We start from the raw sequence: 22,695 nt of genomic DNA on the forward strand, positions 1-22,695 counted from the left end.
CAGCTACAAAATTATTGTTGAATCACAATGTTTAATAGCTCACGGCATTTCAGGTGAATTACTACTTTGTTGGACGTTTGAACAGCCTAAGTATCGCACAGTACAGTATAGCAGTGTTGTCAGCTGTTGAAAAAAAAAACCCTAATTAATCCACCTAGCGGTGATGGCGCCTTTCTCGTGCCTTCGAAAATACATTTCAACACAACTCAAGTGACATGTTGATGGATATTGCACTTTCATACATTTAACAGAAATCCATTTCATGGCATCAGAGACCATATCGTTTATCTGGTTTTTGATTCTTGAGCCGCCGTTTAGGATTAAAGTCCGGCAGCTTGGAAATTCTGGTCGCTATTTTTGGATTCCAGACTTCTTCCCCATACAAGATACACCCATATTGTACGGTTTTAGAGCCCGAAACTCCATTAAACAGAAGTCATTTTAAGTTTTGATCTGCCATCTTGGATTGTAGACCACCATCTTGGATACTCTGTTTGTCATTTTTGGAGCAAAGATTTCTTCCCCACCATTGCATGGTTTCAAGTCCTAAAACTCCATTAAACAGTCGCCATCTTGAGTTTTGGGACGCGATCTCGGATATTTTGGTCGCCATCTAGGATATTTCAATCGGCATTTTTGGACTTCCCACATCTTTTCAATACCAAATATTGCATGGTTTTAAGGACAGACTTGTAAGAATCCCAAAATGGCCGCCACAATGGCCGACTTTGGCACCTACTCACGATTTCGAGGGCACAAATCTCTTCGTAAACAAAACCAGTGCACTTGAGCTTTTTATTTTAAGCTATTTACAAGTAAGCAAGAACAGAATAATGAAATACATTGTTGTTTGAAGCTTGCTTCTTGAGATTTGTGCGTCTGAAGTTTCGATGCTATGTTGAAGCGGGATTTCAAGACGTTTGTCCTTAAAGCCTGAAACTCCTTTAAACAGCCGCCATATTGAATATTAGAATGCCATCTTGAATTTTGGACCGATATCGTGGAATTTCTGGTCTCCAGTTTTCATTTTCGCATAAAATTCGTAAACCATGCTAAAGGTTACAAAAATCGCCGCAGTTTGATAAGTCGCATAATGGGGCTTGGTTCAGTTTTATATTGTGTATTCAGTTCAAAGTTGGATTATCCCGACTGTTTGTGAAACTGTTCAGAACAGTCGTCGAATATCGAGGGGATCCTCGATGTATTCTACAGAAACCAATTAATCAGCAAATTTGTTCAAGCACACCATTATTTCAAACTTATAGGTCTTCAGAATAACAAACATTAGCAATTATCCTGAAAATAATATAACCTGCATTTATTAAACCTTACTTTAGAACATTTAAAACATTTATTGCGGAAAAAAATACTTTCATAAATTTGTTGAGTGATAAACATTGCATCTGAACACCCCCCGACTTCCGCGCCAAAAAGCTGGCGGCTTGGCTGCCGGCAACAGCTGATCAGGGTGAACGGTTAGCTGTCCTTGTTCCACCAATTGAATGTTTTTAAAAACGCATTTGCGCGCGAAATCTTTCTCGCTCATTTCTGCTGTCAAATGCGGCACCGACTGTTTCACCGACCGTTTGAAACGGCGACTGTTTCGAACGGTCGTGAACAGTTTGGAACTGGACGGTCAATATACGGCCAGTTCCACCGGTGCTGGTCTGAATCACTGAAATGGCCATAACTCCGGAACGCCTCGACCTATCCGTACCATTTTTAATAGCAATACACAATAGACTGGATCAACAAAGTCGATTTTTTGGAACACAGCTTTTTCGATTCCTTTTGGCGTCCAAAACAACAGTGCAAAATTTGGGAGCGATTGGTTGCGTTCCCGTATTCTGCATTGCGATTGAATTTTGTATGGAATTTAGTATGGAAAAACGTGTTTTTTTTCATTTTCTCCTAAATTGATTTTTTTTTTGTCTAAAACGATCCAACTAATAACGTTGAAGTATAGCCTAGCCTACATGCTGAAAAACTTTGCCGAGGACCGCAAAATAATCCGACACTTGTGAAAAAAGTTATAACGTGCAGATTGCCTAGTGCCCGAACAGAAGGGCATACCTTACAAATACCATGCGAAGAGCAACATGAGCTTTAATACCTATAATTGTTATTGCTGCGTTATTCTACGAAATGCTATGAGAACATCACAATAACAGTTGAAGGTATTTGAACAGAGTTTGGTATTGATGTAGTATTTGTCGGTTTAGCAATGACAATAACCGAAGAACAAGATTTGCTATTACATCATGGAGTCATCGAACAAATGGAACATTTAATAACAGGAAAAATTATTAGTTTGTTATTCAATAACTTTGGAATAACAAATACAGCACTTGTAATTTTAGGTATGCATTCATTATTGAAATAACAAGACTTGTTATTTTCTAGGTGTTATTTATACAAAATTTTGGTATTCGTTTTTGTTATTTTGCCTCTTATTACCACCTAATGAAGGACATATTAAGGTATGGTAGTATTTAAGATAAATACCTTGATATGTTATTCTCTTGTTATTTTCTTCTGCTCGGGTGGTGCTTAACATTTAACATGTAAAGGAATAACATCAATAAAATCTCAACTTTTGGCCTACACAGAAAAAAATATTTAAATTTAAACGATATGTAAATCGTTGTTGTTGTGAATTTCAACGAATTTAATCGAAAAAATGATTGAAAATTGAGTTTAATTTGATGCACATACCTGGAGCATTGAAAAACACGCAATTTTACTTTTGATTCAACTCAAAATTCCATGTGATTGTATTTTCAACTTTATATTGATAAATACATTGAAAAGCATCCGATTTTCTGTCAACAAAGCTAGAAATTTCAAGTCGTGTAAATTTACAACTTTTGGTTTGGAGTCAATGCAAATGGCGTCACCTGTTTCAGTTTTCTTTTGCCAGCGACCGAGAATGTTCATTTCATGGAAAGCACCGGAAGACACGTTGTTTGCAAGTTTTGTGCCGCGATTTTTGTGGTTTAGGATGGCTGGTGAGTGTACTGACTATTTGCTGTTCGAGCAAGTGCAGATTACGAAGAATTCCATCGAATCCGGCAAAAATTCATCCACACTATACCGGCACTTTCAACTGCAGTCGCTGCGCGTCTCCCGGTGCTTTGTTTTGAAATTCGCTTGCATCGTAGACAGGAATGATGGCGCAGTTAATGGCAAAACAAGGATGTTTGCTCTTCCATGTAAAGAACTAGTCTATCGATTTTGATTCGATTAGATAGGTAGCATGAAAATTTAAACAAAACTTCCATGAAAAATGCAGCAGCATATAAATTCAGCAAATCGTTTAAATTTCAACGAAACTGAATTTTACACGACTCGCTTTTTAGCTCGTGTAATTTTAAAATCTAACGCAATATTGCGTTTATTTCGATGCTCCAAATATGTGCATCGAAATCAACGCAAAATTACACGAAAATTTTAACTGTGTAAGTTACCGAAAAAATAACTTTTTTCACAAGCGTCAGATCACTTTGCGGTCTTCGACAAAGTTTTTCGGCATATTCTAGGCTATACTTTAACGTCATTAGTTACATGGTGTTAGACAAAAGAATTCAAATTGGGAATAAAATGCAAAAAAGTACGTTTTTCCATACTAAATTCCATACAAATTTCAATCGCAATGCGGATTACGGGGACGCAACCAATCGCTCCCAAATTTTGCACAGTTGCTTTGGACGCTAATACAGATTGAAAAAGCAACGCTTTTTCAGCTCCATACAATGTTGACCCACTCTAATACACAGATACAGACATCATCTTAATTCGTCGAACTGAGTTGATTGGTATATGTGACTCGACTTAGTGTTCTTAGAGCACTTCCACAGTTATTAATTGAAGGGCTTTCTTCGCCCGCCATTGCATGAATTTGTACATTGTGTGGCAAGTACAATGGTTCATTATGCCTAGGATGTCTTGAAAATTTTCCCGACCTGAACGGGAATCGAACCCGCCGTCTCCGGATTGGCGATCCATAGCCTTATCCATTAGCCTAACTGGAGACCCCTCTATCACTCCTTAAAAAGTTTGCATCCATCCATCGGGACCCCCCAGAACCGGTTTCGGAACACTACCGGTTCAGATATGGTTTGATACTGTTTTCCTGCTAACCGTTCATCAGGTTACCGGAAATGTCGCTGTTTGATGTGTCGCATGAATGAGTTATGTCCAATTTTGGCCTCTAATATTTGGCCACTTCCAGCGGGACACCCAGAACCAGTTCCGGAACACTACCAGTTCAGATATGGTCTGATACTATTTTCCTGCTAGCCTTTCATTAGGTTATCGAAAATGTCGCTGTTTGATGTGTCGCATACATGGGTTTGGTTCTCTTTTATATTTGGCAACTTCCAGCGGGACATCCGGAACCGGTTCTGGAACACTCCCGGTTCTGATATGGTCTGAGACTATTTTCCTGCTTAGGTAATCGAAAATGCCACTGTTTGATGTGTCGCATGAATGAGTTATGTTAAATTGTATATTTTGCCACTTCAGGCGGAACTCCCAGAACCGGTTCCGGAGCACTACCGGTTCAGATATGGTCTGAGACTGTTTTCATGCTAACCGTTCATCAGGTTATTGAAAATGCCGCTGTTTGATGTGTTGCATGCATGGGTTTGGTTATCTTTTATATTTGGCCACTTCCGGCGGGATATCCGGAACCGGTTCCGGAACACTACCGGTTCAGATATGGTCTGAAACTATTTTCCTGCTTACCATTCATCAGTTAATCGAAAATGCCGCTGTTTGATCTGTCGCATGAATTAGTAATGTTAAATTTTATATTTGGCCACTTCAGGCGGAACACCCAGAACCGGTTCCGGAACACTACCGGTTCAGATATGGTTTGAGACTGTTTTCATGCTAATAGTTCATCAGGATATTGAAAATGCCGCTGTTTGATGTGTCGCATGCATGGGTGTGGTTCTCTTTTATATTTGGCCACTTCCGGCGGGGCATCCGGAACCGGTTCCGGAACACTACCGGTTCTGATATGATCTGAGACTATTTTCCTGCTAACCGTTCATCATATGATCGAAAATCCCGTGGTTTGATATGTCGAATGCTTGGGTTTGTTGCATTTTCATGTCTGGCCCCTTCCAGGGGTACCGGTCCGGAACACCTAAATGGCCATAACTCCGGAACTGCTGGACCGATCTGAACCATTTTCAATAGGAAACAATGGGACTGTATGCCGCGTCGAATGAACCATCGGTCATTAAAATCGGTTGAGGTTTACTGCCAAAAAGTGATGTGAGTTTTTTGTACACACACATACACACATACACACACACGCACACACACACACACACACACACACATACACACATACACACATACACACACACAGACATCACCTCAATTCGTCGAGCTGAGTCGATTGGTATATGTGACTCGACCCTCCGGGCCTTCTATCAAAAAGTCATTTTTGGAGTGAACATATAGCCTTTCCAGTACACTTAGTGTACGAGAAAGGCAAAAACCTAATACTATCTATGCAACATGAAATAGCAAGTGATTCCCACCTAAACTATGCTGAAGTCTCATAAGTATTGCAGACGTTCAATTATTTATATCTGGACTTGAACCGCGTTGCCTTTGTTGTCCTTTTAAACTTCGCTGATCATTGATCATGTGTCTATTCAGATATCTATTCATTATTCAGATCAATTATTGAAATGGACTCATAGGACTCATTAAGTAGCCTAGGAATGAGTTTTTGTGCAGTCTCAACTGCTTAAGGCGCTCAAATTGTTCTAGTTATGATCGAATTTCCCCAAAAACTCACCGATACCATCAATGTACGATACCGACGGTCGCCTTTGGTACAACTTAGAGCGATTAATGTAACCGGACGCAGTCATTACATAAGCACCGAATCCCAAGGTAACGTTTTTAGATCGGAACGCCAAATCACCCCACAAACGCTACATGCTGCGAGTATCTTGACTGGCGAACGTAAGTAATTTGAAAGGTGAAAGCAGCACTTCGATGAACGCCTAAATGGTACAGATCAACAGCCAACTTTGCTTCATGACTGTGACTTAAACTGAAATCATACAGCGGGCAGGGCATGTTGTGAGAATGTAGAACAGCATTTTGAGGTATAATGTTTTTAACATTTGTTAAGAAAAACAACTTTTAAGTTTTACAACAAGCTCCACAACTTATTGAACAATTATTATCTGATCATAGTAAGAATTAAAAAAAGAACCTGTAGAATGACTTTTATTTAATTTAATTCGTGTATCGAAAAGTTGTAAGCATTAAAGTAAAATAAACTTTTTGACACTGTAAAGGTGCCATTACACTGTTTGTCATTATGCCAAATATTTGCCATTGACGTTCGACATTCATCCAAGAAGGCTATGATTCACATTGTGTTGGTCATTTGTTGAACCGGTTTGGCCTAGGGTTTGGCTAAATATTTGTCCTGTCTAATGGGACCTTAAGTAAATCCCTTCAACTATTAAGCTTCTGGATAAAGATCCTTTCCAAAAATAAGCTTGATAATTATCAAATTTCAACTTTACTCCGAACAGTTTTTGTGACCTATTTGTATGTGATGACGGTTCGCTCCAAAAAAAAATCACAACAAACCAAACAACTTCTGGTTGATCCCCCGATAATTGCATATGAATAAAAATATTCCGGTAATTGGCTGCCAATTTGGCACTGAATTAAAAAAAATCGCCCGAAAATCTCCACCCACAACCACATTCACCGCATCACCGCGCACACTGAACCGGTAGTCGGTCCTTTGATCTTGTTCGACTGGCATTATTGTGGCGAAAATAATCGGGTGCCGGATAAAAATGTGCGTGTGGGAAAATGGGAAATTTATCAACAATCACAACCCGGCTTTCCGGGGGATACATACGTCGTCAGGGTGGTGCGGTGGCGGCACGGCGCCACCGTGATATGATCATATTAAATGCGGCGACGAGGGCCGCGGCGCGACGGTAAAATCGATCGCTATAAAACATGATGGAGCGGGATGGTCATTAATCGCTTGAAGGAAGCTGCGTGGGGTGCGGAACGGTTCGTTTGGAGCATCGCTGGTGCTTCCATAAGTTGCCGGAATCATTATCTGTGTGAATGGGGCAACCGGCGGTGGAATCGAGAAGGCATCCAGCGAGCTTTTATTGATGTGTTATTCTGTTTGATTTTCCCTTTTTCCGGCTTTTTAAGTTCAATTCCGGGAGAGAGATTTTACACAGTTCCCTTGAAAGGGGAGTTGAGTTGGTGTGTGTGAGTGTGTTTTCATCTCTGTTAGACTTTATATTGGCCTCCGGAAGGCAGGGTTGGCCACCGAACCAGGGCAGAATGGTTTTGCTGAGGGGATTTTAATATACTGATAATTAAGCTTGCACAACGCAGCGGGTGTCACTTTCGTTTGTGGGGTGAGATTTTTTTATATATTTTTATTGCGATTGAGAAGGTTATTCTTGCGCGTAGATACATATGTTTGACACTGTAATTTCTGTGACATATTTTCAAGTACGTTTCATTGTCAATTTGTTGTTCAAGACATTTTCTTAGTTTACGTACTGTTGGCATTTTACATTACAATAAAGTGTCGTTAAATATAATTCCAACAAACGCTTTTATTGCAATAACTTAACACTGGAATTGCTAAAATACAAATGCCGGGAATGTTCTACGCATTTTTTGAAATTTAAATAATGACTTTTCATATTTTTGTATGTTGATCTAGGATCTGAGTGCCATAAATAAGCTCACACTCCCAACTTCATCTCATTCGAAAACAAGTAGTGATAACGGCACCGATTCGTTCCGTTCTTTTTGTTTCCATGCGTGCTTACTTCTAACAAAAAATACAAAAATTAGACACAAAACAAACATCGCTTCAATCACTTGTTTTTCGTAGGATGACTCAAACATCGCAAATTGAACTACACGCAATAGTTTTGGTTTCTCACCTAGGAAAATGAATTGCTTTTTACGACCCGTATAAATTGATCATCAATATTAACTTCTTTTCTCGATCAGCCTAGATAGCTGTGTAGTTTCGTAATTGGTTATATCAATGGGCTAACAATAACATAACAGGCAGGTGACTCCTAATTCATTGTGTGATACGGCTATATTCTTACAGTTCCCAGGAATGAATGGCTAGGGAGGGGGGTGGGTCCAATGAAATCCCAACCGCTAACGGAGCCTGTGGAGTATCAGGGAGCTCTCCACAGTATTTTGCTTTTACTGCGCTAACCGGAGCAATGGTGCAGTGGACCTTGTGTTTCTCCGATACAATCAGCTGCCCTTCTTTAAATTCAAACTTGAGGCTAAATAAGGGCGGAATTAAGAAGATGTCATTAATTAGTTAACATTTGCACCATATAGTTTCACATTACGCGATTTACATAGTGTATTCTGTGTATCCTCGCCATTGGCGTTTTTCAAACGATACCGATCTGGTTTTATTGCTGCTGTTCTTTTATGTACTGTGATTGTAAAGAGTTTCAGCTCACCCAATTTGGGTAGTGGCAACGGTAAAGATTGCTCACCAGGGTCGGATCTAAAGGGCCCCCACAAAAACCGTTTTTGCTTGCAAAACCACTAACTTTATTTTTAATTTTGCTCAAGTGCTGTTTAAAAACAAACGAAAACTTATTTTCTCATCGCATTTGCACCTCTGTGGGGCCTCCACATCAGTTCCGGCCCTGGGCCCCCACAATCATTTATCCGGGCCTGCTCAGATCAATAGGTCAATCTTCATCAAAAACGAACAGAAACGATAAAGTTTTGAAGACTTAAACAAAAAGGTACAGCCCAAGCGGCTTTAGTCCAAGAACCTTACTTTCGTAAGAGGAATTTCTGTCTAGGCAATATTTCTATCTCTCGGGTACTTGTCAACAACGCTATCATTGCTATATTAATCTCTGAAGCTACTTTTCACAATCCAAATCTCCTTCGGATGGGATTAGGTAACTCATACACAGTTGTGCACATGTATGTCAAACCATGTACGACTGTAGAATCGAGTTCAGTTCTACGCCTACTGGCGACGGAGATAGTCGAGTGACTCCGTAGCTTAAAGGAATAGAAGCTCTCGTCTAGCGAATCGGGAGTCATGAGTTCGAGTCTTACCGGAGTGCGTGGAATTCTTTTCATAATTCAAATATAAATTTGTTCATCGAGCACATGTTTCTGTTGTACACATGGATGTCAAAGCATTTTCAACTGTAGAATTTGCACATGGCTTGGTCAGCCAAGGCAAAATCAAGAAATTGGCACTGCTATAACTATCCCCACCAACTCAGCCTCTGTCTTTAGCGTGTATTCACGGTCGTATAATTGGGGATAAATCCTTAACAAAAGCCTGATAAATCTAGCATTAAACTTAAAGCTTCGAATGTCTCTCGCATGCCCATTTTTTTCCAATACATTGCTGCTGTGACAATAATTTTATTGCCCATTCCGGCTATACTAGTCGACCAGAATGTCTGAAATAGACGAAAAAACTTGAATCATTTGAAAGCAACCCGAGTAGAAGAGAATATCAACACCATAATAGAAAATGTTATTTGGGCATAAAAACTGTATAATGGAATCTGTAACTTTTATGTTATTAACATATCTTACTATGTTATGAACTTGTCTGTCAAAAACGGCAAAATAACTAAAATCATAACAAGAGAATGTTCCTGGAAGATCAATCTAGTAACATGTTTTGTTAGTTTCAATAACAACTTAATAACAATGAATCTTGCAGTGAATTTGAAAACTTGTCATTGTTGTGTTGTAGTTCATCGCATATGTGTACATTTTCAAAAGTAGAATAATAACAAAACTTGGTCTACAACAAAGTATATTATTGACATGTTATTTAGTGGATGAATCTCAATAACTTGATCATAACAAAATAAGATTGTCAAACAAAACATGTTATAAAAAAGTAATACTTTGATAAGTTATCAATAAAAAATTATTGTATAAAAACAGGCTATGTGATTCTGTTGTTGTGAATTTGATATTCTCCTCTGCTCGGGAAAATACGATTCATTAACAAATTGAGAGATGAGTTTGTGGAAAAATACCACTTGTTTTAGTAGGATTGGAACCCATCAGTACGTATCGCTATTCTGGCGCTTTAACGAACTAAGTCGTAGAACAAGATGCGATTCTGCGGAACAGAAAAAGAAACTTTATTCGAAATATTACCCTAACCGGGTCCGTCTATCACAACTTTAGCTCTTCATGCATAACTTGTATGTTTGAATGATTTAATGAATGTCATGATTACACAGTCTCGTGCAACTGTGTGCTGATAAGTGGTATGAAATGCCTTCGAAATCCCCATAAAACCCCCTTGGACCCCAAGTAACGCATCCGAGACCCTCTGAAATCCTTGAAAACGCGTATGTAAAGCATTCTAACACCTCTGGAACGCGCCCAAAATCCTCTGAAGCTTTAACCTTTCAGGACGCGCCTCTGGTACATCCTAAAACTACATCGCGCTCGCGCTGCATACGACGAGCGAGCTTCTTTGGTAGTGTTGTACTTTTTACTACGGCGCGCGTCCTGAAGGATTAAGAAATGCATTCGAAATACCCCTAAAACCCCATCGGATCCCATGTAACGCAGCAGAAACCTTTCGAACCCCCTGAAAACGCCCATGTAGCCCTCATGCAACGCCTCTGAAACCCCCCCCCCCCTCTTCAACCCGCATCCTGAAACTCGCTCGAAAGCCTTTGGAAACCCCGCATAACAACCTTCAAATCTTCAGGCCACTCATGCTTTTAAACTTCTTTTCAATTTTTGCAAATCCATTTATATAATACAGTGAGGACCCTATTTTGTCAGCCCCATTTTGCGACAAATTTTTTGCTCTCGTTATCTTACGGACAAACTTTAATCAATTCATTCATATTTATCATCAAACTACAGCTGGAATGCAGACTACAACGGAATAAAAAGTTTGAAAACCTGTTCAGGTTTTTGAGGAGTTTCGAAAAGGGGCTGACAAAATCGGGTCACTTATGTAAACTTAATCCATTTAGGTAAAAATTCTATTTAGGCAGTCCCGGCTTATTACCTTAATGGAGGTTTGAGTCTACAACAAGTTTAAACGTCAAACATGAAAATCCGTAGAAAGTTGGCAACGTTAGAATTAGTAAGCTAAAGAGTACTTCTTCCAAATGGAGGAGAAGACGTATTGATTGGTTACTTTATCACCTGAACAGGCGGTCCGTAGTGTTATTCTTTGTCTGTTGAGGGGACCACCGCTACCGACACTGCGCAGCTTCCAGGATGATTTTGAAATAAGTTAAAATTGATGATCTACTTCATACTAGTCCAAACAGGCGTTATTATGACTCCATATTATGATGGTGATGGCGAAAACTGAACTGTCACTTGATTTCTATAAAAAAAAAACTATAAATTTGACAACAGTGCTAATACTTCCGAGCTTTGGATAGTTTCTTTCTTTCCCTACGCGCATTCTGATATAAACAAAGCAAGAAGCGTCGACGTATTGCATGCTCTTTGGGTTGTTTCGGATTATACTAAATTTGTGTCAAATGTGGCCTCTTTTCAATAACAACAACTCGTTGGTTGGTTAACATGTTTTCCGGATATATTTTCGGATTTTCAATGCAATGGATGAGTGTTATAGCAGACTCCATCCTACTTGGAACGTTATGCCAAAAAAGAAGTAGCTTTATGATCACTTGTTGATCACTTTAAAGGATGCTACAATTTTGATTCAAAGGAAGAAATGTTGCCGTAAATCAATGATATGATTATTCTTGAAGATTTTATGATGATTTGCGTGCCAATGATATCATATTTTTTTGTTATAAGCTTAATGAAAAATTGCCTTTTAAAATATCACCTCTTATCAACACCTTGTAAATCGAATGGCTTGCAAAACTTTTTGAACCCTTAAAGGATGTGGACAACTTTTTTGCATGCTTTTACTCCCATACTTATGGGTGAATTTTCAAAACCAAAGTGGTTTTAACAAGGGGATTACTTGTGCTATCATATGTATGTATATTAAGGTGGCCTACACTTATATGAAAAACAAAAATTTCGAAAAAAAAAAAAAGCCAAGTCTTACCTCCTAAATCAGTTGTTTTGGACTCCCAGAAGCTACGTTCAAAATTTGAGCAAAATCAATTAAGCCTAACGGGGCGCTCAACATGCTTGAAGTTTGTATGGGAAAACTTGGCCAAATGAATGCAGAAATTTGAAGTTTTCGATTTTTGCCGCTAGGTGGCGCTGTAAGCGTTCAATAATCAAACCCTTTGGTATTCTTGTAGGTGACTATATGCCAAACAACTTTGTCGAAGACCGCAAAGTCCCACGTTTGTAAAAAAGTTATTCCATAGGTAAAGTGAGGATAAACTTTATTGTTGTTTTTCCAATACATGTAAAGGAATAATATCAATAATGAAATCTCAATATTTTGCCTCACTTTGCTTAGGGTATAACTTTTTTTACAGCCGTCGGATCACTTTGCGATCTTCGACAAAGTTCTTTGGCATATAGTCACCTACAATAATACAAAAGCGTTTATTTATTAAACGCTTACAGCGCCACCTAGCGGCAAAATTCGAAAACTTAAAATTTCTACATACATTTGGCCAAGTTTTCCCAGACAAACTTCAAGCGTTTTGAGCGCCCTCTTAGGCTCAATCGATTTTACTCAAATTTTGAACGTATCTTCTGGGAGTCCAAAACAACTGATTTAGGAGACTTGGTATTTTTCGAAATTTTTGTTTTTCATTTAACCCTCTAATACCCAACCCCGCCTTTAGACGGGGTATAGTTTGAGCATTTTTGTAATTTTTGTTTCGTAAAAAATAAAAAAAAATATATTTTTGGCTGATATTAAGGACGGTTTTGTATATCTCAAAATGGTTTTTGGTGTATTTTAAAGTGTATTTATATATTTTTTAAATCATTGAAAATTTGATGTTTTAGTCATGTTTTAGAAGTCATAGTTTATTTTGTATTAAATCGCTACAATTAGCACATTTTAATTTTTTCCCAAATCATTCTATCCTAGTTAAATAGTTGAAGAGAATCGAATACACTCTTAATTTATTTTCCTTAAAATTACACGGAAAACAAAATTTCTATGAAAAAAAAAATTAAATTAAAAATATTTCAACAATAATCATAAAATCTCAAAATATTTTCATCTCGAAAAATCCGTACCCTAAATTGGCTTCCCGGAAAAATATAAAAGTGTGGGGATGTTCAAAAATAAAAATTAGAAAAAATCAAAAACTGAAATTCACGAAATCGAGAATTAAAAAGAATCATCTTCCAAAACATGTTTAAATCGATTTTAGATGACGAAAAATGATATTTAGATCAAAATCAAAAATTTGGGTATTAGAGGGTTAAGTGTGGGCCACCCTAATGTATATATGGAGGTCATGTTATGATAGATTTCGATGATTTCGAAGATATAGATCTATGGTCTGAAACAACTCTAAGTTAGAGGACATATCATAAAACTAAACATCTATGCCTACTAAAATATAAGTACTAAACTATGTTTTGGATGTGAACGATGCTTTGTTACGAGTGTTGATCTAAAGGCCTTAAACACATAATATTATAGGTGTCTTCAGATATTCCTGACGCTCAGGACATTTTTCTGCCATGGCTTGCATAGCATGTATGAATCAAATAGGTTAATTCTAATATTTGTGGACCACTATTGATGGATCATTTTAAATTTAAACCATATATCTCAACTTTAGAATAGTTTGGATGATCCAGGATGCCTCCCTGGATGACTACCTATAACCTACCTATGACTTCCAAAATGCAATATACAAAGTTTGAAATGTATCCGATGCAACGTTACGAGCGTAGATCTTCTTCTTCTTCTGCTTTTGGCTCTACGTTCCCACTGGGACTTGGCCTGCCTCGCTTCAACTTTGTGTTCATTGAGCACTTCCACAGTTATTAGCCTTCCGTAACTCGCGCGGTTGGCTACCTGCGTCAGCACCACGCTAGTGCTGAGTACAAAAAGCGAGATTTTTTCAACGTGTTGTACAAAATACAACAGCGCGATCGCTCGGGGGTTAATTAGGCTTTTCTGTCTGCCATTGCATGAATTTGTATATTGTGATACAAGTACAATGATATACTATGCCCAGGGAGTCAAGAAAATTTCCCGACTGGAAAAGGAATCGAACTCGCCGTCTCCGGATTGGCAATTCATAGCCTTAACCACCACGCTAACTGGAGATCGAGTGTTTTATGCCTACATAATTCCAGAATGATTTGAATGGCCTTAGGAATCGATCATTGATGTGTGGTCAATCCCTCATACTCTGATTTAGTAGTAGTGAGATTAGTTTTTACATGTATACATCTGTTTCGAATCCAATTACAAGTAATAGTCTTACAATCAGAGCTCCAGAACGTTTCATGTTGCCTAGAACATCACCAGGTCATAACTACCATCATTTCATGTTTTAAAATATAACTTTGAATGTAATGAATAAAATTCAAGTGATTCAAGAAGTAAACAAAATATAGTTCAAAACTTCTGGACGTTTTGGATAACCTGGACATTTATGGTACAATGGTGTCCCATTGTTCCATTCCATTGAAATATATCATATAAACACAGGAATATAACACGAAATTGAGTGAACAACAAGGGGTGTACACTACATTTGGAGCTATATCTCCGAAATGTTCTATCATAACATAACATCCATATGCATGCATGTGATAGCACAAGTAATCCCATCGATAAAACTATTTTTATTTTGATAATCCACCAACTGGGTCAAAAGGTACGAGTAAAAGTTTACCACATTCGTTAAGAATTAATCAATCATGGTATGCATATTGAATTTAGATTTGAGTAAAAATTTCAAAACATAAGTTTGTTTTTGATCTCACAATCGGGCTGAAAAGCCAACAAATCCTAAAAAAAATTGTGTGGAAATTGAGATTGCCATCATATATTTTTTTCATAAAATCCTATTTCTCGCAAAAATCTTACGATATTCAGGCAAATTTCCCTCCTTTGTGAGATTTTCAAAACTTTTTTTGATTCTGTATCATCAAAAAATAGTATGTGCAATAATGTTCCAATCTAAGAATTTAATGCTATTAAATGTAATTCATGTAAATCAAAGGTGATTAAATGGCATATAACTCAATATTAGGGTAAGAAATTAAAATTTGAACTAGTCAAAATGTAATCTTAATTTGAACTATTTTGAAATTCATTGAAATGACGTTCTTTTTAGGCAAATATTGTCCCGAAAAAGATTTTAAACAGTTTTCCGTAATATAATCTGATAACATAAGCTTTGAAAGCATTGAAAAAAGCGTTTTTGCCATCGAAAATAAGCAATTGAAAAATCACTGTGATTTCACCTATTTCCCCCCCAGAGAAAGCCCATTTTCGGTGCACCCATACAGCTCATGCATTGCATCACACGCAATAAGTGAATATGTCAAATGAAAGCTTATTTATCGTAGAATCGACCAACCGAATAATATTCCGCATTATTTGTCATAAAATTATCAAATTTAAGTGATTCTTACTTGGAGAATGTTATCTTAAGTTGAACCATTTGTAATCTAAATTTGAACTAGTAAACGGGGGTGAGCTTCTAGTGTTGCCCTGTAGATTGCGCTAGTGGTTGCTTTGTTTACTCTTGGGGGATGAAAAATTCCAAATTTAGTTTCCAAATTCCTAAAGAATTTCGAACATTCTGAGTTGAGATTCCACTGCCTAATGAAAAATAGGTATGAGAATTAGCAGATTCATATGATTTTTAATTGTTTAGCATGGAATTGGCTGTTTTGTGAGTTGCTCGAGCTGCTGCCGCCAGTAGTTCAAATTAAGATTAAAATTGGTTCAAATTATGATTACGATGGTTCAAATTAAGATTAAAATCATTGTCGATGAAAAATCGAATATTTCAATGAAATTCGGTGCAAATACAAACTTTTTACCATTTAACAGAAAGCTTATACCCGTGGCTTTCATGTACATACGATTTTGCCGTAGTAAATTATTTCCATGTGGGAGAAAAAATCACTTAAAATTTGCACTGCTTCAGAAAGCCGCAATTTGATTCAAAGTTTGATTACCTGCCCTATCATAATTTGAGTTACCAAATGAATCCTCATTATTTATATCTTTGTTTCAGGACACCATAAATAGTTGAATCGATGTAATTTAGTCAAGTATTGAAGCTTTACCAGAATAAGTTACATGCATATGCATATATGCAAATGTTTTTAACTGCAGTTCATAAAGGAAATCTACCTGAAAAAATAGATAGAGTGGATACTTTTGAACTTCGTAACAAATCATCACACTTTAAAGTAAGCTTTCATCTATCATATCATAGAATTATTGAAAAAATCGTTTATTGCAAACTTGTTATCGTATGAACCGTAAAGTTTCGCGGGCATAATCACCATTCACTCAGTAGGCGATTCACCCTCGCTAATTGTGAACCCGCCAGGTGCAGTTAAACTACCACGGAAGTATTCAAACGTTCCAATTTAGTCATCATTCATATACACCTTTGAAAGTACCCCTTCTGCATCGTCCAAAATAATAAGCAAACATAATATCCTCAATCCACATGTATACAATGCACTGCATTCACATTGTACGCCCCCTCTCGCGCGCGCAGTTAATAGATACACACAGTTTTGACAATTGATTTATTAGATTATCATTAGCCAATTGAACCGTACAGCTGGCCCAATTCCCACGATACGCTGCGCTCGCTCTCCACCCTCCGAAGGTAAGGATACCTAGCTCAACGTGCGGCGATAACGCGGGCCCCATAAAAGGGGACACCGACCGACGCCGTGCCACCGCCTGATCAAACAGCTGAGAGCCGAACTATCTAAGCGGGGGATTGATAAACTCACCGTTGTTATTATTGTTGTTGGTGTTGATGTTGTTATTATTATGGATGATGCTACTGCTATGGTTGTTGCTGCTGCTGCTATTCGTATTCCGCAGGTGATGATGGTTTCCCAAGATCTGATCGATACTGTAGACGGCACGCGGTTTCGAGATCGCACTTTCCTGAGCCGGCCGCAGGATATGATCGTTTGAAAGCGCACTGGACATCATGTCTTTCATGTGGGTGAGCTTGAGGTATCCTTGTTTTTCGCTCTCTATAAATCACTAATCACACTTAACACGGAGCCTTTGATTTTGGCTATTTTAATTTGTTTTCAAATATTTCACACAATCATCACACAACAGTCCAAAGAAGATCCGAAATCCATTAACTTGAGTAACACTGTGTTCACAACTTCCGGAAGATTAACTTTTATCCACGTACTAAGCCGACACTAAGCCAGATCCACCCACGCCTCACCGATAAACACCGAGTTAACAACCGATGAACCACTAACGTCTAATGTCAACCACGGACTGAATGCAGCAAGCCACAGCTCATCAAATAAATATTAAAAATAATCAAAAAGTGATCCCTCCGTTGTTGGTTCTAGTGTGCGCACGTTTTTCCTCAACCACCAATACAGGCATTAACCCAGAGCCGGAGAACCGTGGAAACGTGGAAAGGCAGCGAAGAAGGCTGAAGGCATGAAAGGCTTCACCCTGCTCAAGGCAATGGTTGCAAGCAAGCACGCCAGTAACAGCCAAACCCAGAGCATAAGGGGTAGTTTTTCTCTTCCTTTTCTGCTTCGAGTTTTGTTCATCCACGTAAAGAGGGCAACGAGCATAGCAGCAACCATGGATTCTAGGGTTGTCTCTTTCCTACCTGTAATGTTGACATGACAACATGTGTTACTTCTCCTACCGTGTGGAGAAGCATGGTCTCTGTGTTGGTGCAACCATGGAATGAACTCACCCAGTACAAAAGCACAACCAGAAAGTTCATTCTCAGCATATCGTGTCGTCCTCCTCCCACCAATACCTACGGGTCTCTCCGGAAAACAATTAGATTCCCACCCCCTCGATAACTCAGCACAGCGAGCAGTGGAACAGGTTTCCATGGGCTGGCGGTGATTCGTCGTTGTTTATCGGTTCTAATAGCATAACGAGAGCACGTGCTGGCTAGCTGCGGTGATGATGTGTTAATGAGCGATGATTGCTTGTGGGAATAAATTGATTATTGGGTGGATCAATATTGGTGAAGGGGATGCCAGCTACCAAATCGTAGTTTTCCACGCAATGTGGCATTCCAACTTATAGAGGAAATGCTATATTTCAGACAGATTGGAGATATTCTTGGATCATCTAGCGCTAGCCAATTTAAGCAGTAAAGGTATCTAACTAAAGGTCTTCATTTGCACTTGCACCGTTAGGCATGTAAACCGTGTCAAAGAAGGTCATTTGCAAGCGTTTGAATTACCATATGACAAAAACCATCACGATCTTCCATCAATTCATACAAATATGGAGGCGCACAGTCGCTAGTACGAGCCATCTGTTTGATTGTCTTCAATGAGGTTTATCCGGATATCAACAGAAATGATGGCTTGTCGACCATGGGTATTATAGACGGATATATAGACATTTCCCAGTTTTTGTTACCAAATTTTGGGTCATGCCAAGTCACGTTCATTGGCTTAAGATTCCTAGTCAAATTATTGGAAAGATGGACGGGTCTTTTCAAAGTTGTATCTTTCGACTTGCCCACGTGTAGCATAAGAGCTGCGTGTCAGGACCACTCAGCTCTGAATTTGCTAATTGAATGAATTAGTTTAGCATCCACATTTCAAAATTCCAATTCCAAAATACATTCGTGCCCGCATCCATTCGGTTCACCTCAAGTTTTAAACCCTGCCAAAATGTCACGATTATAAGGTGTGGTAGCAGTTAATGCATCAATTAACTGTGCACCATCAGGCAAGACCAGCAGGCAAAGCCGATAGTTTCTGTTCCGACCGGGGATTACGAAGGTCAACGGTAATGAAACGTGTTTTCAAACTTCAATTCACAGGTAAAATGCTAGATTTTCTGACCGCAAGTTTAAGTGATTTATGAGTGCCACTGTCATTTTTTTACCTGATTTCCATACATGCTTGTGCTCAGCTTAAAACTGACGCATTGTTCTCAATTATACCGATCCACCTTTCGAGTAGACTGGGCTGCGGCACGGGAACTCCCCCCAGATTATGACGATTAAAAAGTCAATTTCAGGCTCTTTAATTCAATGTGGGTACAATGTGCTTGGATACTATGGAAAAATGTGTGGGACCTTATTTGGCGCAAAAAGAATAACTATCAACTTGTCCCTAATGCTATGCCGATTGGCATTCATATTGTAAGTCATGCCATCTACCATAGCTACGGCAACACACGCAACGAAAGCTACAAACAGCTTTCATCATGATGCAGAGGCACAGGTGCAGATTGACGATCAACGGCCGATTGTTCAACATGTACACAATCAAGTCCACACTCCGGAAGCACTGATGATGACCAGGACGCATTCCACGTGCAACTCGAATGCGAATATGGCCACGATGTCAAGATCATCACAAGAGATCTAAACACTCAGATAGGCTTGAAGGAGGGCCGACGACGATTGGAAAGTCCTGCATTCACCAGTTGAAGAACGATAATGGCCTACGGCTCATCGATTTCGCCACCTCTAAAAACATGATCAAACGTATGTAGTTTCTTGTCCCTACACAGCATCCCTTTTCGAAACATCCGGAGATCACCACAACAGACGAAATGGCAAATCGACCACACTACCCAGACAACCAATTTGCACGTATAATGAAGTTTATGTTCATGTTATACGTACTTTTATGCGTTAAAGTTACATCGCATAAGATGCAGCAAAAGTTCCTTATGCGTACAAAAGTGGAGGCGCTATACGTGCATTGACAATAATAACTTGACTTGACTTGAAGCGATATCTTATGCGATGCACCGCGTGCACTATTGCGACGCAATTTAGCACCTTATGCGATTTAATAATATTAAAAAAAACAATTCTGTCAGCTCGATATCGAACTAATGACCTCTGGGTTGTCGAGCCACACTTCACACATAACACCAAACGTTACTTATGAAACAAGCTGATAATTACCCGTTGTGAAGATTTATAGATTCCGACGCAAATCAATAATTAGGCTAACACTAGTTTACAAAATAAAACGAAAGTCGTGAACTTCTGTCAACGACCAAAATTTTTGAAGCATAATTTAGCGCTGATTTCGAAACCGTGCTTCAAAAAATTTAAAGTAGAACAGTTTTTGAGTTTTAGCTCAATATCGAGTTTTACAACTTTTTAAAATATGGAATTTAATAAAAATCAAATATCTTTCCTTTTGTTCAACCAATTTTAAATCTTTTTCCATAAATTAAAAGCTGAACATAATACCGTTCGATCATCTGAAGGCAGGTTTTACGTCAGATTGATGAAATTCAAGATATTGGCGAGTTTTGGGGACAACCTCCTTAAATTTTAGCAAATTTTCCAAAAATATATGAAGAAATGTATTTTTTTCAATAAGAAAAATACAATTTAAAAATTCTTTCACAGCGTTTATTTGACATATCATATGTAGGCGAGTTACAGTAAAAAAATCAGCTCAATCGGAGCATTGATTACGGAGAATGAGATGTGTGAAGTGAGCGAGTTTGCTTAATAATAGAACAAAAATCGATTTCAAATCATCAACCTTGTATGGAAAGTCGAAAAAAATTCCGCTCTACTGTAATTTTTTTCCTTCGCGTTTTCGAACTCAGGGCATGATTCTACACAAAAAACGATCATCTGCTTACCGAGTTCAAAAATGCTGTAAACTAGTGTAATTTTCAGCGTAGGTGCGTTATAAATGTTGTTGTTGTTTATCTGTATTAACGAGAATTTTAGCCCTAGGCTAGTTCGTCTCGGGACCCACGCTTTACTTCCCTTCCGAAGGAAGAACTCACATTTTGCGAGTTTGTCGGGAGTGGGATTCGATCCCAGGTCCTCGGCGTGACAGTCAAGTGTTCTAACCATCACACCAGATCCGCTCCACATGTTATAAATGTTTGTTTACAATGCAAAACTATCACCAAATGTGTACCTAACAACACAGCGTAAAAAAATCACCAGGACGCGGTCTGGTTTTATATCTGTGGGCCCACGCATGAAAAATCCACGCAACTAATTTTCGCGCAGGAGTCTAAACAGGTGGAATCTCCGCAATAATAATCATGATATTCTAACTCACCTCAGTGTTTGTTGGAAGTTGGAATGCACTTGGTTCACTTGCGATGTGCATGTTTGGCAGTCTAAAAACGATTTCCCGTACAGTTTTCACTGCCCTTCTCTGGCTAGCATCTCCCATTGTTGATTATCAAGCCAACTTGACAAATAATGATGACTTTGCAATCAATTATGGCTGTTCACTTTCTTGTAGCTTTTTGGCACTGCATCCACAGTGCAACAGAAACTCTTTAATTGTTATCACATATCAAATCGCATAATGCCGACATAAACGCTTCTAGCTTATGCGAGTTTGTATGCACACTTCAACGAGTTTATTTGTACTTTTATGCGATTTCATGCATACACCAATGCGAGGTAAACTAACACAAAAAGAAAAGTACCAAGCGAAGTCGTATAATCATCGCAGTACGCAATTATGCGAATTCATTTGACACTTTGCGAGTTCGCTCGCACGCTTTTGCGAGTAAGTAAAGTTCATCGCAATAAAACATCAGAATACGATGTGCTCATACCTTATCAAAGTTTATTTGTATGCTTATATGACTTTACCTGATACATCGGAATAAGTTCAAAAAAACAACATCATATGCGATGAAATTTGTCAGTTAGCCGTACATATATACGATAGTGACTTAAAATAGCACTTTATACGATGTACAACGTGGTTTCTTATGCGACTCCTGGTTGTCTGGGTAGGCGCCCCTCCGCTTTTTGCCGAAATTGGAAAAAAAAACCCTCCCTTGGCGCCACTTCTGTGCACGGGCCTGTTCAGGTCTACACTCGTAACATCTCTATCTAACATACTGAGTAACGTTGCATATTTATCCGTGGTTACTGGACCAATCTGAAGTCTTCTTTTTTATTATAAACCTTTGGGACATTCAGGTTCGTCCAAACTGTTCTATAATGAAGTACTTCAAATCTAAAAGAAAACCTTTATGTGTTTTCACCACCATAAATAATAGCATAGCATATTCTGCTGAGATCCGTGAAGCTCTTGAAATCTCAAATGTCATTTAGAGACACTATGGGAATGTTCCAGGTCAGCCAAACTATCTTTGAGTTCAGAACTTCAGGTCTACACTCGTAACATCAGTAGTCATATCTGACATACTGAGTAACGTTTAATAATCAATCGCGGTGACTGGACCAACCTGAAGTCTACTTTATATTATTAAGAACCTTTGGGACATTAAAGGTCGTCCAAAATATCCTGAAGTTTAGCTTTTGATTGTAACAGTAGTTATTCTGACAATTCACTTTAAACTGTAATCTGTAATCCCCCTGGCATGTCATGAGTCATTTCAAGATAGTTTTGAGATAATCCAGACCAACAACATTACTCCGGAGACCATAGCTTCAGGTCTACACTTGTGATAATAGCTTTTACCACTACGTTAAGTAGTGTTACATAATCCACTGTACTTACCAAAGTAGTTAGAGAAACAATAAGCGTTGTTATATATGTTTGGGATAT

The 22,695-nt window shown here is 38.5% G+C and overlaps 1 protein-coding gene across 2 annotated transcripts in view; it reads right to left on the bottom strand.

The window, feature by feature from the left end:
* LOC115267285 (retinal homeobox protein Rax) overlaps window positions 1-18,152 on the bottom strand; it is a 70,509-nt gene extending 52,357 nt beyond the window's left edge. Inside the window, exon 1 of one of the 2 annotated variants that reach the window (XM_062853567.1) lies at window positions 16,939-18,152. In XM_062853567.1, coding sequence (XP_062709551.1) covers window positions 16,939-17,155 — 217 coding nt within the window. In that variant the 5' untranslated portion in view covers window positions 17,156-18,152. The remainder of the gene's footprint in view (window positions 1-16,938) is intronic. The other variant, XM_029874199.2, reaches the window with a different exon arrangement.
* Window positions 18,153-22,695: the final 4,543 nt, after the last annotated feature.

Source organism: Aedes albopictus, chromosome 2 (assembly GCF_035046485.1).
Source record: "Aedes albopictus strain Foshan chromosome 2, AalbF5, whole genome shotgun sequence".
NCBI lineage: Eukaryota > Metazoa > Arthropoda > Insecta > Diptera > Culicidae > Aedes > Aedes albopictus.